Here is a 3,620-nt window from a genome sequence, read left to right on the forward strand (position 1 = left end):
AAACTGTATGATATTAGTAAGAAAAATTAGACATTATCAAGTTTGCTAATGTGGGTAATTTAACAAAAAAATTATTAGAATAAAATTGTGACAAGAATATGCAAATTGAATGCACCAGAAATGACTTGCAAACCACTGAGTAATCAATGAAAAGCTACAATCCTATTGCACTTTTTTCTATTTCACTTGTCCTTTTTCTTTCCCCCTCCACCTCACCTCATCAGATACTGCAATCACATCTGCTCACAAGCCAAGCCTTAAATTTGGTGTCGTTGCAACAAGTCGAGGGAATTCAGTAGGGGTTAAGGAACGAGGCCGTGTGTAACCAGGTGAAACAGCAAGTTTTAGAGATTTGGTTGCGGCACCCCGTTTACAACTCCATTAATTTGTGTCACATGAAGGGAGTGTTCAAGTCTGCGTAACAGCTTCGAAGCATTTTCATCGGTTTTATAATGGCAAAATTCATTGCAATAATGACGGAGATAAACCTCAAATCCCCTATTTGACACAACACATGGCCACCGTGATGAAATCGACACAGGTGCTAAGCATGCAATGTGACATCAAGGAACAGGCGAAGCGAATGCATTTACTGGGCTTGGAAAACAGGTTTTTAATACAATGTTCAATATAAATTAACTATTTGTCAGAATAGATTTCTGCATCTTTGACAAAGTGCTCTCATCGTCATGATCAGTTTGGATCCTCATTCTTTTCCGTTAGAGTGTGCATTGATTGTACATTCCAAGGATGGATGTCAAGAGTGTGAGTTAGAGGCTTGATGCCTCTATGACTCACATTTACTGATGTCTATTTGGTAATGTGAACCGATCTCAAATGCAATGTCTAATATTTCTGAACTTCGAATTACGATTAGAATTGAGGACAACAAGCGTGCGAAACATAAAAAATGATAAGCCAAGAAGGGACACATCACATTATTATGACTTGTATTTGGCAGACAACAGGCTGCTTAATATTGAATGAAACTGAAAAACTTGAGTTCATGCGCTTGTTGAAAGCAAATAGGGAAAGGGATTCACAAGTTCTACCAGGAGTGAAAGGTGGTGGATTCTGAAAGTCCTAGAAACAGCAGATCAAATGCAGGACAAGAACTGCTACATCAACTCACAACCAAATGCCCGGATAGATGCCATACGCTTTACTCTTTTGTATCAGAGCTAAAGCATCCAGGTGATCTACTCAAAATTAACTCCTCTTGACCATTCGCCACGAGGAGATGAAGCTGAACCACTTTTATTTTGGAAATCTAATGGGAAAGGGCAACTAGATAGAGCATCCTGCCTCCACATCTTATTACTGATATGTCCATAAATGCTTTGTAGCACCACCAGAAGCAACATATGGCGTACCAACTTTCACAGGTCAAACGATTATCTCCTCGAGCTACACGACACTGATCGGTCAAAAACTAGTAATGAAGTCCTGACTCACTACATCAATCCCAGGTGGGTACTTACTCAGAAGATCCACTACAGGAAACTCCGTTCAACAATTGAAACAAGAAAAAGCCCTAGAAATCCTAGTTCTAGGACAGCATTTGAACACCGATTCACAGTTAGAGTTCTTAAGGCATGTATCCACAAAGATAGAACATAAATGCTTCAATGAACTACTATCTGGAAAATCTTCCGAACTGCTGACATCCCCATAATGACTAGAAAACTAAATGTCCAGCAGGAGAGCCATATGCTCAAGTCAGCCACTATCAGACTTAGTCAAGAAATCGGATGCATTTGTTTAGAACCAAACTAACCCTCTAATGCAGCAGCACCAGAGATGATCTCAATAAGCTCCGTGGTAATAGAGGCTTGACGCGATCTGTTGTAACTTAGAGTCAAGCGGTCAAGCACCTCACCAGCATTGCGAGTAGAACTGTCCATGGCAGACATACGTGCTCCCATCTCACTGGTAGCATTCTCGAGCATGGCATTGTAGAGCACAGAAGCCAGTTGGAATTCGGCAAGGTTCTGAAGAACTTCTCCCTGAGTTTCGGCTCCCTCGGTTTCATAAGACTCAAGGTTACCGATCTTCTGTGCTTCTTCTCCTGCCAGCGTCTCCGGAGAGAGCAATGTCGCTACGGTAGGAAGAAAAGAAACAGCGGAATTGAACTTGTTGTACACCACCTTGATGACATCATACTCGCTCGACTTGATGATCTCGTCGGCAATCATGGCACACTGGGTGAAATTGATCGACACCTTCTGAGTCTCAGTGATGTATGTGCTGATGAGCTTCTTATATTCCCGCTGCAACTGAGCCTTTCCCTTATCTCCCACAATCACGAACTTGGTGTCGTGACCCTCGCCATTCAACTGATTCAACTTCAACAAAGATCGCGAGTACTTCACCACGGTGGAGTTGATACCTCCACACAAACCCTTATCGGTCGAAAGTGTCACTACGAGAGTTTTGTTCCCCATAACGGCAGGCGCATCTCCTAGCAACGCAGTGAACGGCTGAAACAACCCCCGCGAGTTCTCAGCCTTCACCTGCACAGTCCTCAACTTAGACGCGGCGACCATCTTCATAGCCATGGTAATCTTCTGGATATTCTTTACGGAACGCATCCGATTACGCACCGCCTGGTTCGACGCGTACCTCACGCCAAAAGGTATCAACTCGTTACCCGCTCCCACACCTGATTGCACCCCCCACGGAGACCCCATAGCTCCCCCATTCTGAGCCCCTACGGACGAAGAAAGCGTCAATTTCTCCGCAAACTGCTTCGCGAGACGCGATCCACCACGGCGTGCAGCCCCTGTAGCCATAGCTGCGATCCAATGTGAGCTCCGGGATGCAATGCTAGCACAAAACAATCTAGGGTTTGGATAGTATAAGAAGACAGAGCGACCGATTCCCCATGCCTTTTAATTTGAGTCTCCCAAAGGAAGCGAGAGACCAAGCGAGACTGAGAGACGGTAACAGGCTACACCGGTTGATCAAGTTTCTAACCGGAGACAGTCAAGTTATTCGGCGATGACGATAATTCAACCCCGACTTGACGGATTCATATTCTCGTCAGTGGATCCGTCAACTGAATCACTCTGTCGACGATGGCATTCGTCCCTATCTCTATTACATTTCCTTGGACGCCGTCCTCAATGCGCCATCAGATTCGCTGAAAATAGTTCATATCATCAACGAATATAAAAGCCACTTGTGAAATGTGGGTATTTTTCTTGCACAATTTTTTAAGTGATAGAAGAGAATGATAGACTATTTATGGTCATAAGCATACACTGAACCAATGACAGTATACTTTGATGACTTTGATATTGTGAAAACCTGGGTTTGTTACATCTAATGATAACAATGTTTCAATATATAAGTGGTTTGATGCTGTTGAAACAGTTTATGTTTTGATGAACTGGGAATTCAGAAAAATATGACAATAAAATTCTAATCTTTGTACTTACAAATTTATTTCTCTTTCATACTAATCATAAGCATTAATATATATATATATATATATAAAATAAAATTAAGACTTTAGAATTGTGATTACTTTCAAATATAAACCACAATAGATTTATACAAAACGTGATGAATATTTTGCATTCAGATTCATATGTTTTAAAAGTTGTTTTTTTACTTAA

General features: G+C 41.8%; 1 protein-coding gene across 1 annotated transcript; it reads right to left on the bottom strand.

Annotated features, from left to right (window-relative positions):
* Window positions 1–1,209: 1,209 nt before the first annotated feature.
* On the bottom strand, window positions 1,210–2,947 carry LOC112272664 (ATP synthase subunit gamma, mitochondrial). The gene has a single exon (XM_024500646.3). It carries the CDS (start codon window positions 2,790–2,792, stop codon window positions 1,773–1,775), a length of 1,020 nt encoding a protein of 339 aa, XP_024356414.1. The 5' UTR covers window positions 2,793–2,947; the 3' UTR covers window positions 1,210–1,772.
* Between the last annotated feature and the right edge of the window lie 673 nt (window positions 2,948–3,620).

The sequence above is a fragment of the Physcomitrium patens genome, chromosome 19, assembly GCF_059467195.1.
Source record: "Physcomitrium patens ecotype Gransden chromosome 19, ASM5946719v1, whole genome shotgun sequence".
Lineage (NCBI taxonomy): Eukaryota > Viridiplantae > Streptophyta > Bryopsida > Funariales > Funariaceae > Physcomitrium > Physcomitrium patens.

Bases quoted from the DNA above. Each gene is read 5' to 3' on its own strand.
- LOC112272664 (XM_024500646.3), bottom strand. From the start codon at position 2,792: ATGGCTACAGGGGCTGCACGCCGTGGTGGATCGCGTCTCGCGAAGCAG.